Source organism: Sceloporus undulatus, chromosome 2 (assembly GCF_019175285.1).
Source record: "Sceloporus undulatus isolate JIND9_A2432 ecotype Alabama chromosome 2, SceUnd_v1.1, whole genome shotgun sequence".
Classification (NCBI taxonomy): domain Eukaryota; kingdom Metazoa; phylum Chordata; class Lepidosauria; order Squamata; family Phrynosomatidae; genus Sceloporus; species Sceloporus undulatus.
Window position 1 is genome coordinate 86,981,986 of NC_056523.1, and position 20,396 is coordinate 87,002,381.

At 44.1% G+C, this 20,396-nt stretch overlaps 1 protein-coding gene across 5 annotated transcripts in view; it reads right to left on the bottom strand.

Moving 5' to 3' along the window:
* LARP1 (La ribonucleoprotein 1, translational regulator) overlaps nt 1-17,952 on the bottom strand; it is a 111,824-nt gene extending 93,872 nt beyond the window's left edge. The window contains exon 1 of one of the 5 annotated variants that reach the window (XM_042454876.1): nt 17,030-17,952. In XM_042454876.1, the coding sequence (XP_042310810.1) occupies nt 17,030-17,594 (565 nt within the window). In that variant the 5' untranslated portion in view covers nt 17,595-17,952. Of the gene's footprint in view, nt 1-15,141; nt 15,391-15,453; nt 15,540-17,029 lie in introns of those variants that run through there. The other 4 variants (XM_042454878.1, XM_042454877.1, XM_042454879.1 and 1 more) reach the window with 4 other exon arrangements.
* Between the last annotated feature and the right edge of the window lie 2,444 nt (nt 17,953-20,396).

The following is a 20,396-nucleotide window of genomic DNA, read 5'->3' on the forward strand; positions in this document are numbered from 1 at the left end:
TTTACTTTCAGAACTTCCCAAAAGTAAAAAGGTGTCATTTTTGTCCCCTTTTACATTCCCTTAATTTTTGTGTTATTTCAGGTTTGCAGAAACATCGTGTGATAAACTTCCCACATTTGCGGGCTTTTTCTACTTTAAATCCCATTTCTGAACTAGTGTGATAAGGTCTTAAGGTAGGCCTGTATCATTCCCAGCTGCAAGAGCTTGTGGCCCACAACTAGTGGCTTGCACTACATACCACCAGTCACTCAACATTTTTGACATCAAGCAGACGCACAGCATCCGCTACGTCAATATGGCGGCGGCCGTGTGGAACGGCCACCGCCATTTGTCACGGACTCTGTCCGTGATAAGGTTAGGGACGTCTGGAAGAGATGTCCCTTTTTCAAAATGGGACGTCCTAAGGACGTCCCTTATGGCAGTCTGTAACCCGCCTCAGTCACTACTAATACAGTCATCTGAATGAGGCTACAGGACTGTAAGGAGATCAGAAGCATAGAAAATTACAGGATTTCAAAATAAGCTCATTTTTCTTTACATAAATATATTCCTATAACTAGGCTCAGATTCAACAAGCAGTTAAGATTTCTCTTTAACAATGTTACATAACAGTCCATTCATAATCAGGAAGCACAGTTATATTTGTGTGGAAGCAGGACTCCACAAATCTCCTTGCCAGCTTGCCAAGCACAAGATCTCTCCAACAAGTTCTCTGTGAACTAAGAAAAAGGGGGAGGGGGGGAAGGATTCTGAGAAGAGGCACAGTTCTTTCCTTCATGTTGGTTTTATAGGAGGCAGACCTGCTGCAAGCGACACTGTTGTTCTTCTGCAAAAGCCCACTAACCTAGTGAGGGCTAGTTTCACTTGTTAGCTCCCTCTCAGACAGGTGCCAGGGAAAGGGAAGGAGCTAGTGGGAAGCACATACAATAAGTAAAACCACAGTCTGGGAATCCCTGAACTAGGAAATCTTTGAGAAGTAACCTATTCTGCAACACCCAAATCTCAGAAATAAAAATGCTCTTAATTCATAGGTAGCATGTGACAGGATACATGAAGAGCCATTTTCTATTACATACGCATGCCCCAACACTGGTCAACATCTGATGTCTTGCCATCTGAGATTAAGTAGTTCCTGGCCAGAAAGAGTAATCTTTTCTTCATGGCAGCCAGTCTATATATATGTCCTTCTCAGAAAGGATCACCTACCCAAACTTCAGTGCCATTGCAGAGCAAGGTCACCTTTCTGTATGCTCAGCCATATCCACATGTAATGCAAGCTGACACTCTGATGAATTTTATGAGTTTTAATTGCTACTTCTGCTGTTTTGTTTTTGCAGAGTTGTATTTTTATGTTTTAATTATTTTATTGTACGCTACCTTGAGAGCTGCTACAGCAGAGCAGGTTAAAATAAAAATACACCAACTGAAAAATATGTATTCACTACAGGCAATTCTGTTCAAGTTGAAGTACAAAAAAACTAGAATGGAGAATTAGTTGGGTATCAGATGCTCTAATACATCAGACTGTTAAGTAGTTTTTTTTATGTGGGTAATATTTTAATACATTTAATACTGGAATGATACTGAATACAACAATAAAATCATCCTGGCAAGTTAACATGCTTTTTAGTTTTGTTGTGACTTTTCTATAAAACATCAATAGACTTATAAAATAAGTAGGCTCAAAATCAAAATGAGATGTATACCATACATCAACATTCATGAAAAAATATACAGTATACAGTTGGCCCTCCATATCCATGGATTCAACCATCCATGGCTTGAAAACCTTGATTTTGCCATTTTATATAAAGGACATCATTTTAGTACTGCACTGTATGTCATGGCACTTGAACATTCATGGATTTTGGTATTCATGGGGGTCCTGGAACCTAACACCAGTGGCCACCAAGGGCTTTCTATATATTCAGGGGTAGTCCTGTTCACTATACAGCAAAATGCAATAGAACAAAAACCCCAAAGTGATACCTTTATTGTGTCAACTCCAAAACATAGTAAGCATTCCAATTTTCAATGGCTTCTTCATTAGGCAAAGATGTTAAAAATCATAAAAGAGAAAAATTGTGGCAATGTTAAGCACTACAGGCTTACATTCTGTCAAAGATGCTGAGATGGTACTGTGGGATTTCAAAGCAGACAGAGACCATGTCCCTTACTGGCCATGTGAGGATTTGGGACAAAAGGCAATAGAAGCCAGGTGATAAAATTTCAGCCATTAGCAACAGAAAAACTTATCTTGAGATCCAGCTGTCCCTGTCCTGGGCAAAGCTGCTCCTTCCTGAGGGAGAGAACACTGAACGTCTTAGAGAGTCTCTGTGCTGTTATATCTGGAAAAACCTTTTGGTGCTGTATAGGTAAAACTGACAGCTAGCATGGTATAGTGGCTTTAGCACTGAAATACCACTCCGGAGATCAGGGTTCAATTCCTCGCTTGGCCATAGAAATTCAGGATGGTTTTGGCAATTTTTTCCTCTGAAATACACTGCTACCTCGGGTTACGAAATTAATTCGTTCCGCCATTCCTTTCGTAACCCGAAAATTTCGTAACCCGAAAAGGCTTTCCGTTAGCACTGGAAAGCCTATAGCTGCACTTTGCAGCATTTGAATTTCGCGCCGAAATGAATTTCGTAACCCGAAAAATATTTCGTAACCCGAAACAGTTTTTTCCAATCCAACTTTTTCGTATCCCGGAAATTTCGTAACCCGATCATTTCGGATCCCGAGGCACCAGTGTATAGCCTATAGCACCTGGTATCCGTTGCTGGTCTCCCATCCAACTAGTAACCAGAGTTGACCCTGCTTAACTTTCCAGATCAGACAGAATCTGGGACCTGCACTTCTTTAATGAGAGTGCCCTGAGAAGCCATGTGGGAAAACAAATTAGGTGAAGGAGAGTAAGAACTAACAATAGAAGAGGGAAAAGAGTAAAATAAAATGGTGACTCAACTAAGTACAATTGTAGGGCAGGTTAAGAATTAGGCTGCTGGACTGCAAGTTCCCCAGCCCTAGACCGCATATCCAATGATGAGGAAATTGGATGTTGTCATTTACAACAGCATCAGAAGGACATGTTTTCTGTCAAAAGCCCAGCTACAGAACACTTTAACATGGAGCTGTCAGAAAAAAGAATGTTTAGATAAGTGAGTTTCTAAAACTTCAACAAAAGGGTGCTACTCCACCAGTGAAGACTTCAAATAATAAGCAGACACCTCTTCCACAGTGAATGCATTTTATCAGAGTTATGCCTCAATCTTACTCCAAGATTTATCACAAGACCCTGGCCCTATAATCATATGTTTTTGGTTGATAGAATCATAGAATCGTAGAGCTGGAAGAGACCACAAGGGCCATCCAGTCCAACCCCCTGCCATGCAGGAAATCTCAATCAAAGCATCCCTGACAGATGGCCATCCAGCCTCTGCTTAAAGACCTCAAAGGAGGGAGACTTCACTACACTCCGAGGGAGTTTGTTCCACTGTCAAACAGCCCTTACTGTCAAGAAGTTCCTCATAATGTTGAGGTGGAATCTCTTTTCCTGTAGCTTGTATCCACTGTTCCAGGTCCTGTTCTCTGGAGCAGAAGAAAACAAGCTTGCTCCCTCCTGACATCCCTTCTAAGTATTTAAACAGGGCTATCATATCACCTCTTAACCTTCTCTTCTCCAGGCTAAACATCCCCAGCTCCCTAAGTCGTTCCTCATAGGACATGGTTTCCAGAAACTTCACCAATTTAGTCGTCCTCCTTTGGACATGCTCCAGTTTCTCAATGTCCTTTTTGAATTATGGTGCCCAGAACTGGACACAATATTCCAGGTGGGGCCTGACCAAAGCAGAACAGAGTGGCACTATTACTTCACTTGATCTAGATACTATACTTTTATTGATGCAGCCTAAAATTGCATTGGCCGTTTTAGCTGCCACATCACACTCATGTTCAACTTGTGGTCTACTTGGACTCCTAGATCCCTTTCACATGTAGTCTCGTTGAGCCAGGTGTTCCCCCATCCTATATCTGTGCATTTTATTTTTCCACCCTAAGTGCAGTAGCTTACATTTCTCCATGTTGAATTTCATTTTGTTAGCTTTGGCCCAGCTTTCTAGTCTATTCAGGTCATTTTGAATTTTGATTCTGTCCTCTGGAGTATTAGCTATTCCTCCTAATTTGGTGTCATCTGCAAATTTGATGAATATGTCCTCAGTTCTGTCGTCCAAGTCATTGATAAAGATGTTGAATAGTATTGGGCCCAGGACAGAGCCCTGTGGTACCCCACTGGTCACTTCTCTCCAGGATGAAAAGGAGCCATTGTTGAGCCCCCTTTGGGTTCGGCCAGTCAATCCATTACAAATCCATGTAACAGTTACCTTGTCTGATAAGGCTAGGTATACATATGCAGCCTACTATTCATTCATTCATTCATTCATTCATTCTCTCTCTCTTTCTCCAGGAGGAGCAAGAAGAGGATCATCATCATCTTGGTATGGGACATGCAGCCAACTACAAAAGACAGCTGGAGAAATTCTGTCCCAAGTTTTTGTATCTCCTTTCCAACTCCCACCCAACCTGATCGCAGGACATGCTGGCTCAAGTTGACGGAAATGGACAGTAAGCCTATAAATTGGGAGAATCTGTGCCTGCAGTGGCAACATCCTGTGGAATTCTGGGCTTTGTAGTTTAGTGAGGCCCAACAGCTCTTTGACTGAAATTTCTAAAAAGTCCTCCCTCAATTGCAAATTCCAGGAGTCCAGAGGAAGCTGGTATGGCAGTTCAAGTGGAATATATCACTGTAACAGTGTGGCATAATAAGGATCCTAGACTCTGCTCAGAGAATCAAAACTGCTTAAATAATACCACTGCTAAATCATAATACTGACAAACATGAGGCGAATTAAATATGCTCAGACTCACAGTCCATCCACAACAGCATTTTCTTCCAACACTGGCCAACTAACTCCCTACAGGAAGGCCACAAAAGCAGTAAATGAAGGCAACAGCAACCTTATAGGCTCAATAAGATGCATGATGCAGATTAATTCAAAATTCAGCTATTTCACTGTTTAAAATAGATATGATATACAGTTTTAAGTTTTATAATCCAGCAATTTAATTCATAAAATCACCAACACAAGTTCACAGGCCACAAAGTATTGGAAAGAAACTGATGAAACAAATTTAAAAAAAAGGTCAAACCCCCAAAGTTAGACCAAGTATCATATTTGATATGGGTGAGTGGCAATCCCCCCCCCCCCCCCCAAATGTGCCACATTTGTGCCTATTGGCTACAACTTTCTTTCTTTCCTGAAAACTTTCCAGGGACTGGTACCAGTCTAGGGATCGCCACTTTGAGCAGCACTTCTCTGAAGCACTAGGTACAGTGACAGTGCTAGATAAATACTATTAATGTAATACCTTCAAAAACCAACAGGGAGCTTATCACATCTGATAACTGAGAACTACAATTTCCCTGGTTAACCAACATTACCTTTTGGAATCAGAACCACATAGAAAGTGATGAAGATGTTGCTATTGTCTCTTGACTATGTATACAATGGGCACTACAGCCAGATCAGAGCATTAACAATTTGCTTGTCCCTTAATAAATTTCATCTATAAAATCAATATTAATTAATGGAACACATCAAAGAATTTCAGAAGAAAATCAATATGTGCTCTATAGACCACACCACAGTCTGACTCCATGGATCATAAAAAAACTACAGAAAACTAAAAGAAATGTGTGTACCACGACCTTTGACTGCCCTGATGCATAAGCAATAGTCAAAGCCACTGTGAAATCAGAATACAGAAAAACAGAACAGCATCTGATTGGCAAGGGGTGTCAAACAAGGCTGCATTTTATCACCCTTCCTGTTTCATTTATATGCAGAACATATCATGTGCAAAGCAGCATCAGAGTCAGAGGGGGAAAGGGGGAAAATAGAAGGGGAAAACATCAATTACTTGCAATTAGCTAAGTTTCTCAACTGCAAAGTTATATCACTGAATTCCAAAATCAATCATCCATCCCATACTATTGTTGATTTCTACATAAGGATATGAAAACTTGACACTGAAGAAAGCTGACAGAAAAAAGATCAAACACATTTGAAATGTAATGCTGAAAGATACAGGGCACCCTTGCCTTATGCTCCGGACCCTCCCTTGCAAAAGGGAAATTCTGCAAATGCTGAAACCCCATTTACAACAATGCAGTTTGTGCATGCGGCACGGTATGGTGTGCACACAGCGGGCCTGTGTGCCATTGCCTTTTGTGATGACTGGCTTTTAGTGTAAGCGGAAAGCCGCGTAAAGTGCGCCGATGTGGCCGCACTGTACCACTGTAAAAAGGACAAACAAATGGGTCTTGCAAGCAAAACAAGACTGAAGTCTCTGTAGAAGCCAAAATGGCTAAACTGAGGGTATCATACTTTGGACCTCATGAGAAGACATGACTCACTGGGAAAGATGGTAATGCTTAGAAAATTGGAAGGCAGTAGGTAAAGAGGAAGATCATAGTACAGTTGACCCTCTGTTTTTGCGGGGAACCGTTCCAGACTCCCCTGAGAAAATGGAGGCTTGCGCATATTCAAGCCCCATAAGCTTGAATGGGGTGCGCCCTGCATATATGGCCTGGACATGCATGCTATTGAAAATTGCAGGGATCACCCCTCTGCAGATAATCAAGGTCCCAGATCTCACATCCATGAGTTAGGAGGGGTAACTATATATGTAAATACTCGATCAAGGAGGCCATGGCCCTAAGTTTGCAAGCCATGAACAGGGTTGTTAATAACAGGGTCTTTTGGGGGCTCTTGTTCATAGGCTTGCCATAAATTAATGGTCACTTGAGAGCAATTAACAAAAGGAACGTAAAAATCCAGAAACCTATACAACAAAAAGCAAACTTATAAGCAACTTTATAGAGAAGGCCTGTCTTACCAGGAGGATGGGAAAAGAGAAATGTGTTGGGTCTCGGGCCTTTTTCAGATACACTGTACCCTATGATGCCTGTATTACTTTTAGACTGTAATCCCATAGGCAATTATCTGGATATAAGTGAGTAGGTATATCAATAACTACTTCTGATTCGTAAACAATAAAATTGCATTTAGTTTGCAAATCATTGAAAATCTGTTCACTTCATTATCCTTCAAATGACATAATTTTAATGTTGTCATCCCACTGACTAGAAAGTGAAGCTGAGAAAGATTTAACAGTATGTACATAAATCCAACTTACACAGCATATGCTGCAGCTACAAGGGGAGAGGCATCACATTTCCACTGGCAAAAGTATGTGCCTTCCACAGGTTCTGGAACGCACAACAAAGAAATCCAATTCACTGATCCATTCCATTCCTCAAAGACATGGTGAAGCAAATGACTAAGCTGTAAGATGTATGAGCTGATCTAGAACACCTCCTAGTTCCAGTTTAAACAAGAATTCAACAAGTGCCAATCCCTTTGCTCCTACTAAATATATGTAAAATTGAGATACTGGCATAAGTTACAGTTGTGTTACAAAACATACTAAAACAGGAATATATGGAGCCCTGTACAGATATCTATAAATTGTATCAACTAAAAATGCCTGAGAGTGAATCATGAGTCTCACCACACACAACTAGTAAGGACGCCTATCCTTGGAAGAAAAGACTGCACAATTACAGAACAATCAGTTGTTACAAAACAGCTGATCATATTATTTTAACAAAACATCTCAAAGCTCATGTAAAAGAATCTTGTTAATTCATGCCATAAAAAAACTTTCACCTACAAAACACCCAACTGAAGTACTGAATAGTTTCTATTAAAAAAAATTAAGTTCAGGATCTGTAAAAGGTTATAGCTGTCACAACCTTCTAAGAATATCATTTCAAGACTCACATATCAAAAACATTTAATTTCCTGAACAGTATTTCAATAAAAATTTAAGCATGGTTCAATGTTTTACAGAAAATGTAATTTTCAAACAAATAAATCCAATGACTAGAATCCTAACCAGTTAAATTAGAAGAGTTCCAGTAAATTCAACAAAATTCACTTCCAAAATAAGCCTATTTAGGCTCGAGATGCAATGTCAGACCAGCTTCACAATCAAAGGAAGTATTGTTGTTGTTATATCTTGCTTTTCCCCCAAAAGTGCCACTCAAAGCTGCTTACAATTTAAAATAATACAATTAAAAACATAAAAATTAAACTATTAGAGCATTAAAACACACCAACAAAAATATGTGTTTAAAGCACTTAAAAAGCCCCATGTTAACTGTACAGTGGTACCCCGGGTTACGAATTTAATTCGTTCCGCGGCGCCGTTCGTAACCCGAAAGATTTCGCAACCCGAAAAAGCCATAGCCGCTAGCGCTGGAAAGCCGCGATTTCGTGCAAAAAAGCGCCGAAAAGCACCAAAAAATTTTTCGTAAGCCGGAAAAAAAAAACGTAACCCGGAACAGTTTTTTCCCTATCAATTTTTTTCGTATCCCGGAAATTTCGTAACGCAGTCATTTCGTATCCCGGGGTACCACTGTATATAAAAAGTAAGCAAACAGGTTTCAATAGTTGGAAACTACACTTTCAACTTTTTCTAAGAAAGACCAAAGAAGATGCAACAAAAAGAGTTCTCAAACAAACAATAATACATTATGCAGTTCTCAAGCAAAAACCCCATAGAGCAAATGTTTAAAATTAACTTGAGGCTACAGGCACAGCAGAGGATGAAATACACTTCAAGGCACTTGAACTGGAACTCCATCCAATTTATTTGTTGTTGTTGTATGCTTTCAAGGCATTTCCAACTTATGGCAACTCTAAGGCAAACCTATCACAGGGGTTTTCTGGGACTGACAATGTCTAACTTGCCTTAGGTCAACCAGTAGGTTTCCATGGCTGACTGGAGAACTGAACCCTGGCCTCCAGAGTCGAAGTACAACACTCAAACCATTACACCACGCTGGCTCTCAGCTTACTTGTTCCCTGTATTACAAAAGTAATCCACCCATGAGAAGTATATACCAGTGTATACGTCTATAAATTTTAGTCAAAAAATGTACCCCAAAACCTAAGTCGATGTAAGCATTGCACATTAACTCTTATTAAAAAAGAACCATCTCCTGGTGAAAGGCAGGAGTACAATCTATTCTGGAAGCATTGACCTCCCTCTGCTCTCTCATTTATCCACCCTTTAGGGTGAGCACAAACTGTCAAGCCTACTGGAATTCTGTAAGTTCTTTGACATTGTTTTCCTTTGCTCCATTTTTTACATCCTTTGTTACATGCCCTTAAGTTTTGCCCTCAATTTATCCATAGGTCATATCAAAATCCATAATTTTGGCCCCAAAACCTGCCCTTGACTTCTACATGAAGTCAACTTATAGTGGAGTATATACGGTACAATGTGCCCTTTTTCTATGCGGAGATCCATTCTGGACCCCCCTGCATATAAAAAAGTGCATATGCTCAAGCCCCATTGAAAGTAATGGGGCTCGTGCATGTGGCAGCGGTGCGGTGGCGCAAGCACTTCCCATTAATCTAAATGGGATGCACTGCCCCTTGCGCCCCGCGCAGTTTTCAGTGTATGCTGAAAGCCACATATGATGCAGGCGCACTGTATTACATTTGTACCCTACCTTGACTCCAAAAGGCTCCTAGAGACATACATCAATCATCATTCCATTTTTATCCTCACAACAACCATGAAAGATAGATCAAGATAGCAACTGGCTCAACATATGTCAGTCAGTTTCATGGCCAAGAAAGTGTAGATCCAAACCAAGGTGTCCCAAGCCCTGATCCAAAAGTTTGGTCCTCCCCCGCACACACCCACACTTTTAGCTTTCAGAATAGAATTCAAGCACAGCACTTTACCAAACATGTCATAAGAAGCAAGAAACGATTTGTCAGGGCACTGATTTCCTATTTCAACAGACTTCATGGTAAACCATCTCAAAGTTCTTAGGAGGACCCCCATCCAACCTGCATGTACTTTTAAATCACATCTCCAATCTTTACCAATTGCAAGGAAATAAATGTTGCCTAATTATTTAAATCCTAGCACATCTTCACAGTTCACATTCAATAAATAATTGTAAGCCACTCTGATAGCCTTTAGGGCTGAAGGGCGGGGTATAAATACCATAAATAAATAAATAAATAGATAGATAAATATAAAATGTAAATTATTAAAATGTAAAACAGGCAATATCAGCTTGTTGCATGCATCCCATACCTTCGCAGAAAAGCCCTATTCCTTAGGAAAGTGTGGGGACATGGACAAATCCCACCCTAGCTAGACTTTCAGACTGTGCAACATGAAACTTAGCTGCCAGGGCCCATAATCAGCTAGCAAAACCACTTTTTTCAGCATATGGCCACTCCCTATGAAAGATAATAGTGAGGGAAATTGTTTCTCTTGTTCCTAATGAGACATAATGTTATACAGATATGTAGCATTTCCGGCTGAGAGCTTGGTCCAGCATCATGTCTACAGCAGTTATAGTATGACATACTGAAGAAAAGCGAATTAGAATACAGTTAACATGGAATAACTCTCAGCTAAGCAATTCCAAAACCTTTGTCAGGTTTTCATACTGGCTAGATTTTTTTCAGGGTTAAACCGAGTGGAGTGCACTTCAGCTCTCACTTATCTGTGGCACAGTCAGCTGAGTCATGTGTTATTTTAATAACCTTTCCAAACAGAAGACAATTGGGACTGAAAAGTTTAGAATGAACAAATGCATGTCCTTGTGCAAGGGCACCTTATCCTACAAGATCACTGAGGAAACAGCATAATTTAACAGTTTAGTGCCCTGTTTACATTAATATTCCTCCTACAATAATGTGTAAGGGCATGATATGTAAAAATAGCTTTTAAATATCTCCAAGATGACAACAGTTCTTCTAAAAAAAATCAAGAATCCCAGGCAGTGTATAGTATATTTTATAGACCAACTACATTAGTAAATTCGAAAAATAAATCTAAGCAGAAAGGGAAGGGTTGAGAGAATCCAGGACTATTGTCTGGACTAGCAAATGAATGGCTTAAGTTTTGTCTGATGTACTCCCCACACCATGAGAATTTCCAGGTTACAAGCATCATTTAAGCTGCAAATTAATCATGTATGTTGACAGATGTCAACTGATCCTATACACCTTTGATAACTTGCAAGTTCAAATTCAGGCAAATGTAAGCAACTTTATGCCTTTTAAGATATTTTAGAATACACTATAAGGATTTTTTTCACATGGCTAAAAACCGGCTTGCCTTTCCCGGTATGAATTCTCTTCCAGGATGCAGCTGGGTATTATTGCTCGCATTTTGCCGCCGATGGCACCTCCCGCCTAAATCCCAGCTCCCAGCCACACTCAGCCAGCTGATTAGCAAAGCCGGGAAGTTCCTGACTTTGCAAATCTCCAGCTGAGAGTAGCTAGGAGCCAGGATTTAGGCAGGAGGCGGCATCTGTGGCAAAATGCAAGCAGTAATACCCCTGAAGAGGATTCAAACCAGGAAAGGCAAGCTGGTTTTTAGCTGTGTGAAAAACTCCTAACTCTGTTAATTCCAGGACATACTGATGATTTAAAGCAATCCAAACATACCTAACCCTGGAATAAAACTACCAAGTGCCGCATTCCTTACAAGAATCTCAGCACCACAGGTAACTTCAAGGTACAGGTTTACCTTCCATCCATCACTCCAATAGCCTGAATGTCCAAAAGATATTCTCCTGAGGAACTAAATAATTTAGGCATGTTTATTCAAAAGTCAACCATTGGAGCTTATTTTCAAATGTGAAAAGGACTGCAACCATAATATGATATTTCAATCTAATTCCCCAAAGAGGCTTGGAATGTATTGCTAACAAAGTTCTTAGAAATTATGAACATCCCGTCCTCATTCTAGGATAAGTTAAGGAAGGCCACAATATTCAAGTAGGTCGCAAATTAATTTTAGCTTTGGATTACCAGTTTGTGATTAAGGGGAAGTAAACTGAATTAGAACAAGTAGGTGGGGAAAAGAAGAGAACATAATATTTAAATTCTTGTGAAATTATTATTAAATAATTAAAAGAAAGGATTTTGTGGAAGCAAGGGTTATTGTGGGATCTGATCTGGCAGCAAAACACAACCAGGACTCATCTTATGGCTGAGAGTCTGTTTTGAGCCTTCTTCCAGCCACTAACCCTGGTTCCAAAAACCCTTTCAAGCTCACTTCATTCAAGGGGGGGGGGGATAGTTCTTTTGGACCACACACAGACTGGCTGATTAGGGTTTCTAGTTCAATAATCTTCTTTATCTGGACTAGAGAACAGGTATAAAACCATTTTAAACACCCAGATTACTTTAACACTGCAAAAACTGTTCAAAGTTTGTGGAATATGGTCTAAAATGGTCAAGTAACTTATTTTCCCTAAAGCTCATCAAACAGATCTCAGTCATTTACTTCAATTTGGTAATCTCCAACTCCCATGTTTATGTTGCAAATGCCCTTTTAAAAAGGAATAGAAAAAGCAATGCCACAAGAGCAAGAGAGCGGAATAATCTGCCAAAGCTAGTATTGTTTGATTTATGCCCACTACTGCCAAGATGCAGAAATCTTTGCAGCATTTGCTTTGGGGGAAGGTAACTGCCCCCCCCCCCCCATTCCAATTCTCATCAGCTCCACACATGAAAAGGGACTGCTTGAGTGGTAGCCAAAATGCTCTTGAAAACCAAAGTACAGCGTACCCGCGCCACACATGGTTTTAACCTTATGTGGAAGGTTAAGCCGCCAGGCAATGAATGGCGTGTGCGCCCGTGGCCCACACCGAAAACAGAAGCACTCCCCTATTGCAGCCAATGGGGTTTGAGCATACACGTTTTTCTCCATACGTGGAGGGTTCAGGAACGGATCCCCGCATATAGAGAGGACCCACTGTATCACTGCCCGTTTTAGTCCACAAAAGATGGCAACGCTGAAATACACCTTGGACACAACTTCCTGGCAATGCAGTTTGTGCCTGAAAACAAGAGAATGAGGAAAATAGAGCATTTGTCAGCATACCACTTGCTTAATTTTCCTGTCCAGCTTTCCCTCCATAGGTATTTAATTTAGCAGTATTTGGAATAAGTATGTTGCATCTGAAAAGGAGCAAATGTGACACAGTGACATGGAAGTATGCTTTCTGTCATACAACACAGACTCACAAATGTGCAAGAAGTAGTAGAAGAGACAAAAATCTATTAACCTATGTTTGTGCATAAAGTTGCTGTGTAGCTGAATACTGCTTGTTGTGAATCTATAGAATATGATGGAATTAGCAGGACTTTACAGATCTTGTTCCCAGGAATGTGAAGAACTCAGCAAGAGAGTTCATAAAGATTACATTATTCACTCATGAAGCATGCTTAGTGATACCATACTGCTGTTATGACTTGAAAGGGCTACACATATCAGCTACATGTAAAATTGCATACAGTGGACCCTTGTTATACTCTGGGGTTTGGTTCCCAGGTCCTCTGTGGATAACAAAATTCGTGGATGCTCAAGTCCCATTAAATATAATGACATAGGAAAAGGGTGTCCCTTATAAAAAATGGAAAACCAAGGGTTGATATTTGAAATTTATACTTTTTTTGAACATTTTCAAACCATGGATGCTTGAATCCGTGTATAAAAAAATCGGTCTATAAGAAGGGCTGACTGTACACATTACACTTCGGCTAATGTTTCTCATACACTAGTAAAGAATTCAATTTGCCCCAGTTACTCAATGTGAAAACACTCTCTAATATTCAAAGCATTCTAGAAACTACATACTGTGACTTTAACCTCTAGAACACCTATAGCTGAGTCCCAACCAGTACAGTATGTATCCTCAGACTTCACTGTGTAAGAAACTGAGCCAGTTGAACATATTGGATACCATTATTTATGGTATAAGCTCTCTACTGTCATTGCCACTGCAAATAGACATAATCTCTCTTTTTGAAGAGGAAAAGACAGCCTTACAGCCAGGTGCTGCAGACCTGTATTTCCTCCTGAAGTCTTTAAAACTTGATGATTCATCCTATTACATCATATGCTACAGCAGGAATACCCATAAGCAACCTATTATCAGGTTTGGTGAATGATTTAAACAATCCTGATGGGTTGAAATGCCATCCATAACTATGCCAGTTGTGATTCCTTCGTGTCTGTGTAGTTTATCATTTGCCTCATCCTGAACTGAAAAGCACAAATTTTCAATCTACAACAAAGTTTAGAATCAATTGGATAATAATTTAGATTAACTCTTCCCAGTTAGCCCAAAACATGTCAGAAGCCGGGGAAAGAAGGGGAAGAGGGGGCACTATATTAGAATTAAGTTTGCCATTACGGTGCCATCAAACAGCTGAGTTTATGTGAAGGCTTTCGTGGCCGGCATCCATAGGTTTTTGTGGCCATATTCTAGAAGAGTTTATTCCTGAGGTTTTGCCAGCATCTATGGCTGGAATCTTCAGACAAATTTCTCTTCTCTTTCTCTGAAGATGCCAGCCACAGATGCTGGCAAAACGTCTCTTCTAGAACATGGCCCCATAGCCCCCCAACAGCTGAGTTTATGTCTGCCAAATGGTGGCCAGGAAGCTGCACAAGAAAGTGGGCCTATGTCTCCCACCTCTTCCCTCTCACAAATGCTCCAGCACTCGGCTGATCTGCAACTCCTGTATCTACTCATGTATAAGTCTAGAAATGTTAGTCAAAAATGGTGACCCCATAAACATGAGTCAACCTATCCATGGCTGAGTGCAGGGATTGTACTTTAACTCATTCATACCCACACACAATCAGACACACTATTTTCCCCTGGTGGAAAACCTGTCCTGGAAGCACTGACTTCCCTTTATTCTGTCATCCAGCCAGCCAGCCTTTAGAGTGAGCACAAAGTTAGGTCTGCTGGAATTCACTGTTTTCCTTTGCTTTATCATTCAGATCCTTTGTTACATGCACCTGTTTTAACCTTGACTTATCCATGGTTCATATAAAAACCCGCCATTTTGACCCTCAAACCTGCCCTCAACTTATACATGGGGTCGACTTATAGTCAGGGTATATGCAGCAAGCAACTGCTGAGGTAAGAGGGGCTGGAGTCCTAAGGACCAAGGTACTGACCCAACACATGCAGAAGAGAGAAGTCCCAGCGCACTGATCTCCACGGGACTAAGCCCACGCGGACGTCCGTGAGACCTTTGTCCCCTGTTAGTGCAGGCGAGGGATGGGGAAGAAAGGCCTTTCCCCATAGGCTCCCCCACAAAACCACCGGTGATATGTTACAGTCAGAGGAGAGACGGAGGTCCACCGACCGAGCCAATGGAGAGGCCTGCGGCTGTGTTCCTTCCCTCCTTCCCACCCCTCTCCCTCCTTTGACGTCGCTTGAGCTCCTGGGGCCCCAAAGAGGGGGGTGACTGTGGTGCTGTGTTTCACCTCTTCCTCTGGCCCCTAGTCCAAGGGGGAAAGGCAAGTGGCCAGCGACCGGGTCCAAAGAACAAGGCAAGCCCTCCTCCTCCCAGAGGAATCACATGGGCGAAAGAAAACCACGTTGCCTTCTGCTGCAGTGGAATGCTGGGAAAGGGAAGGACGCTCCCAACGCACACACCACGCGCGCGGGGGCGCGCACGCACAGGCGCACGAGGGCGAGGCGGGGGCGCGCGCGGCGCTCTAGGAGGCCGGGCGTTAGGCCAGGAGGACGGAACGCTCAAACCGTCGCCCTCAGCAGCAGCAGCACACGCGGAGGCCGAGGGCCTAGAACGCCCGGCAGAGAGAGAGAGGGAGAAGAGGCGCCGCTGCCCTTGCGCTCCCCCTTGGGCCTTCTTCCCGCCCCCCGCAGGTCTCCGCAACGCTCTCTCAGGCCGGACCCCGAGGGGGCTCCCGCAACCAGACCCACCCATTCCGCCCCGGTGGGCATGGAAGGGGCCAAGCGGAAAGGGCACCAAAACGTACGCGTGTCTCTGTGTCTCTATACGTAGACACAGACATATATATATGCGGATTCAGTCGAAGTAAACTGTCCTCCATGGGGCGATTCGCCTGTGCCTTTACGTACATAGACATAGATTCAAAGACATCGCCGTTCGGTGGCCAGTCCGAATCAACCCACCTCGATCTCCTTGAGATAGAGATATATATAGACGCTGTACATACTTCAACTGGATCCCCTCCTCGTCCCTTGACGTATCTCTCTATCATCTAGCCGGGCTGACTCCCCTTAGAGGCCCCTTCCTTTCCCGCCCGTGAGGCCGCCCAGGAAGACGTTACGGGGCTCCATTACCCCTCAGCCGCCCCCTTCGGCCCGCCATTTCAACGAGGGGGCTCCATTGAAGCGAAGGAAGCGGCGAGGGAACCAGATTCCTACAATAAACGCCTTTCATTATGAAAACGGTGCCATCCCACAGATTACAAGAAGGGAGGAATCTCTTCTCCCCTCCACGCGCCCGGCCCAAATTTTTACGGGAAGCGGAGGGAGGGAGGAGAGGCTGCGGGGCGGCACCATCCAGGCCAGGCCCTTCCCCCCCGGTGTCCCTTCCCGAGCAGGCCTCAAGATGTCCGTCTTACGCACGCTTTCCTTACACCGAGGGGCTGGGAGGGAGGGGGCTATAAATAGCTCCATTTTTCTCTTTCTAAACCAAGAAACCTTGTAAGAAAGGACTAGCGGGGTTCCAGGGAGAGGAAGGCGGATGGGCTGCGGGTGCGAGAGGGACAAAGGCGGGGTGGAGTTCCCTGGGAGGGAGGGAGGGAGGATGTCACCATATTGCCGAGGAGGAGAAAAAGGCGTTGCATCCACATTGGAGAAATAAGGCGCTTTGAGAGCGCTTTAATTTGTCTGGCTCTTGGCTATGGAATTCTGGGAGTTGGAGTTTGTTGTGGGGCCCAGAGCGGCACACAACAGACTCCAACTCCCAGAATTCCATAGCCAAGAGCCAGACAAAGCGGTACGAAACCGGGCTGTTTCCCCCATGTGGACGCACCCCGCCTCTTCTTTGTAAGCGATCCCTTTCCGTACCTGGAGGAGGCGACTGTCCGTTGAGGGTGACCAGGGCCGCCGCGGGGGCGTTCTTGGTCCACGGGTTCACCTTGGGCGGAGGGGCCTCGATGAACTCCTTGCGCCCCACGCCGCCGCCGCCGCCGCCCTCCTCTCCCCCGCTGCTGCTGTTGCTGCTCCCTCCTCCTCCGCCGCCGCTGCTGCTGCTGCTACTGGCCTCTCCAGGCAGACGGTTCGATTCCAGCACGCCAACGCCCCGTTGCTGCTGCTGCTGCTGCTGAAGGTTCTCCTTCTCCTGGTTGTTGCTGTCGTCCTTCTGCTGCTTGGCGCTGGGCGGCTTGAGGAGGAGGGCGCCGTTCCTGCAGCGGAGGTGATCCCCCGCCGCAGTCGCCGCCACGCTGCCGCTGCCGCTGCCGCTGCCTCCGCTGTTCTCGGGGCCGCCCGCGTTGCCCTCTTCGGCCTTGTCTCCTTGGGGCATGAGGCGCTGCTCGCCTTTCTCCTGAGGCTTCTTGACCACGAGGCCCGAGGGCTCCTCGGAAGGCAGCAGAGGGTTGGCCGGCGGGAGAGCCTCCACCTGGGTAGCCATCGGGAGACGCTCCGCTCCAGCCCCCTCCCCCACCGCCTTCCCTCCCGGGACTCAGCACGCGCACGACCCAAACTTTGCCGAGTCTCCCCCTCCTCCTCCTCGTGCGCGCGCGCCCGCTGGCTCTGGAGGCCGCCTCGCCTCGAAGCGAGCAAAGGGGGGACACCCTCTTCAGACGGAGGCTGCTGCTGCTGCTGCTGCTTCTTCTCCTCCTCCCTTTCCTTTGCAACGCACCGCTACCACCCTTCAAGCCCTAACCCAGGTCTCCTCTAATCGTGCCAAAGCCAATGCCGCCGCCGCTGCAATATGGAGAAGCAAGGAGACCACGCGACTGGGCGGCGGGAGCGAGCGTACGCGCGCGCCCCCGGCTCCGCCTTAGCCCCAGCAGCGCGCGCGCCCTGCCTCTCTAGTCTAGCCTTGTCTTTTGCTCTTTAGTTCGCGCGCGCCTAGGGAAGTGAGTGGCCGCCAGGAAAAGGGGAGGGAGGGGGAAGGCCGTGCGCGTGCATGATGCAATTGGGCCGCAGCGCAGCGCGAGGGGAAGCTCCTTAGTCCTTAAAGGGGCAGCGCCTCTGCTGCTGGGGAATAAGACTCAGTGAGGGCCCCTGCTGCTACTGCCACTTCGCCGCTACCGGTGCCAAAAAGGGTAAAAAAGGCCTCGTGCGCGAAAGGCTTTTTTTTTTTAGCACATAGGAGCCTGTCTCAGCTCTGAAGAAGGAAGGAAGGAAGGAAGGAAGGAAAGGCCTATGGATGCCAAGCAGGCACATCTCCCCGCACAGCTTGATAGTAGCATTATAACCCGGTTTGGCCCCTGGCTCAAGGATATGGAATTCTGGGCCCACAACATACTCCCACTCCCAGAATTCCATAGCCTTGAGCCAGACAAGGAGTTAAAGCGGCGCCAAACCGGGTTATTTCTCCAGCGTGGATGCAGAGTTAGTTTCAAAGGTGCTCTTTGCTGCGTTATTATTATTATTAGACATTCAGAAAAAGTTAGAAACCTGGTGAAAACACACACATTAAAAACATAGACAGAAAAGGCCCAAAACACACTGAGAAATAATGTGGTCTGTGCCCACTGTAACTGCCCTGGCTGAGTGCTACGGAATTCTAGGAACTGTAGTTTGAGAGCTCTGATGCCACAGCAAACTACAATTCCCAGGATTCCCTAGCACTCAGCCAGGGCAGTTAAAGCGGTCTCAGACTGGGTTATTTCTGCCGTGTGTTTTGAACACACACACGCCTACCTTCTGAGTACATAGGCATTACTCTTAGCTGGGACTGGCTTTGTCGCTCAGCCATGGAAACCCATTGGTGTGACCTTGGGCGAGTCACACTCTCTCAGCCTCAGCAGAAGGCAATGGCAAACCTCTGAACAAATCTTGCCAAGAAAGCCCCATGGTCAGTTCACCTTAGTGTCACATAAGGCAGAAACTCCTTGAACGCACACAACAGCAACCCCTACATTTCATCCATTCAACCATCCTTTGGGGTACTGTCAGAATATGACTGACAGTAAACCTGCATGGGGATTTGAACATGGGTCTCCTCTGTCCTAACCACTACACCAGGCTGCCTCTGTATCTATGCACAACAATCAGTTTACATGGTTCTCTGCAAATACTGTGGTCTCTGCCTCCAAGGAACTTACAGCTCTGACTGTTAAAGGTGGGGAAGAGAGAAAGAGGGAAGGAAGTCCGTAATACTTTGAAACCAGCAAATACAAGACAATGCTGACTTGAAAGGAGCAGTGTTTTCTGGCCACTTGTATACACAGCAGTATGTGTGTGTGTGTGTGTGTGTGTGTGTGTGTGTGCTGGGTTTAAACAACAGACATTTCAGGTCAAACAGCCATGAGGGTTTTAACTAAAAAACGTAGCCATACGCTGCTGCGCATTTAATTTATTCTAAAATGTTTTTCCTAAGGGAATTATTTTCACGGAGTGAGGTAGTACAATTGTATATATATTTTTCTCAACAAAGCTGATGTGAAGTGGGCAGCATGAGCTTTCATAGACTAAAGTCTACTTCCTCAGATGCAGTTAAAGAGATTTAAGTTGTTGTTGGATTTCTGCCAGTCATACTCCTGCCAAAAGAGTGGAATGCAGGGTAAGAAAAGGTAGCCCAGACGTAGTACATTTATTCCTTTATTATCCCATCTTTCTACCAAAGTGAGAGAATACTGGAATAGCTGACCTGGGGCCTTTTCACACAATGCAATTATGCCACTATCATTCCACTTCAGTTGTCAGGACTACTTTGTGTGGAATGCTGGGATTTGTAGTCCTGCCAAAAGCACTAGAGCTCTCTTGCTGAGAAGTTTACCCTTTCCTAAAGTGCAGATCTCAGGATCTAATAGGCTGGAGCCATGGTAGTTAAAGTGGAATCATACATAGCACTATGTGCAGTATGAAATGGCCCCTGATGAAACGGCCTCTGCTGTGCCATTTTCACCTCTTGACTCCACAAGGAGTTGTGACAACACTTAACAAGTATACTTTTGTAGGCAACTCTGATCACCATAAGCAAGGCCTGAGCATGACTTTATATTTTCTTAGATACAAGATCAAGCAAACATCTAGGATATCTCATGAATGACAAGAACCACAAACTCTTGTTAGTGAAAAATTGAAAAGAAAGGTGTACAACAAGAAATAATGGAAAGCCATAAGCAAGATTCATTTCTCCCTCTAATCTGCAATAGATTTTGTGAGATACAGTTTTCTAAGTACCAAAGTACAAAATCAAATTAATCAGGACAAAACAAGTGAAGCAGCAATATCCAATTTATCAAATACAGTCTTGCAA